General features: G+C 61.4%; 1 protein-coding gene across 1 annotated transcript; it reads right to left on the reverse strand.

Annotated features, from left to right (window-relative positions):
• Positions 1-4: 4 nt before the first annotated feature.
• On the reverse strand, positions 5-336 carry LOC113942699 (death effector domain-containing protein-like; the record flags this gene model as incomplete). Its single annotated transcript, XM_027633773.1, has 1 exon — positions 5-336. A coding segment is annotated over one exon (332 nt), but the record flags the coding sequence as incomplete, so codon positions are not given.
• Between the last annotated feature and the right edge of the window lie 757 nt (positions 337-1,093).

The raw sequence follows: 1,093 nt of genomic DNA on the forward strand, positions 1-1,093 counted from the left end.
GGTCGTGGCGGGTGATGATGCGCAGCAGCTGCAGCAGCTGGCGCAGGTTGCTCTCGTCGCAGCGGCCCTGCCGCTCCAGGGCCAGCAGGAAGTCGCGCCCGCTGCGGATCCGGCCCCGCTCGGCCTCGTCCAGCACGTCCACGAAGAGGAAGGAGAGGACGCGCACGTCGCGGTGGGTCAGGTGGGCGCCCACGATGTCGAACATGCGGTGCAGGCTGTACAGGCCCTGCTCCCGCTCCCCGCGCTCCTCCGGCCACGACGAGGGCGGCGGCGACGGCGGCGAGGGCGGCGCCGGCCCCGCGCGCTTGCGGTGGGAAGCCATGGAGGGGTGGGGGCCTGAGGGGAGGGAGGGAGAGAGGGGAGATGGGTCAGAGCAGGATCCGGCCCTAAAACCCATTCCCTAGGGATGGGGGGTGACGGGTCAGAGCAGGATCCGGCCCTAAAACCCATTCCCTAGGGATATGGGGTTAAGGGATCAGCCCAGGATCCAGCCCTAAAACCCATTCCCTAGGGATGGGGGGTAATGGGTCAGAGCAGGATCCAGCCCTAAAATCCATTCCCTAGGGATGGGGGTGATGGGTCAGACCAGGATCCAGCCCTAAAACCCATTCCTTAGGGATGGGGGGTGATGGATCACCCCAGAATCCATCTGGGAGAAGCCCTCAAATCCAGCCCTCAAATCCATTCCCTAGGGATATGGGGTTAAGGGATCAGCCCAGGATCCAGCCCTAAAACCCATTCCCTAGGGATGGGGGGTAATGGGTCAGAGCAGGATCCAGCCCTAAAATCCATTCCCTAGGGATGGGGGTGATGGGTCAGACCAGGATCCAGCCCTAAAACCCATTCCTTAGGGATGGGGGGTGATGGATCAACCCAGGATCCAGCCCTAAAATCCATTCCTTAGGGATGGGGGGTGATGGATCACCCCAGAATCCATCTGGGAGAAGCCCTCAAATCCAGCCCTCAAATCCATTCCCTATGGATATGGGGGTGATGGGTCAGACCAGGATCCGGCCCTAAAACCCATTCCCTAGGGATGGGGGGTTAAGGGATCAGCCCAAAATTTATCTGGGAGAAGCCCTTCCTTATGGAT

This window comes from Corapipo altera, unplaced genomic scaffold, assembly GCF_003945725.1.
Source record: "Corapipo altera isolate COAL_440 unplaced genomic scaffold, ASM394572v1 36255, whole genome shotgun sequence".
Lineage (NCBI taxonomy): Eukaryota > Metazoa > Chordata > Aves > Passeriformes > Pipridae > Corapipo > Corapipo altera.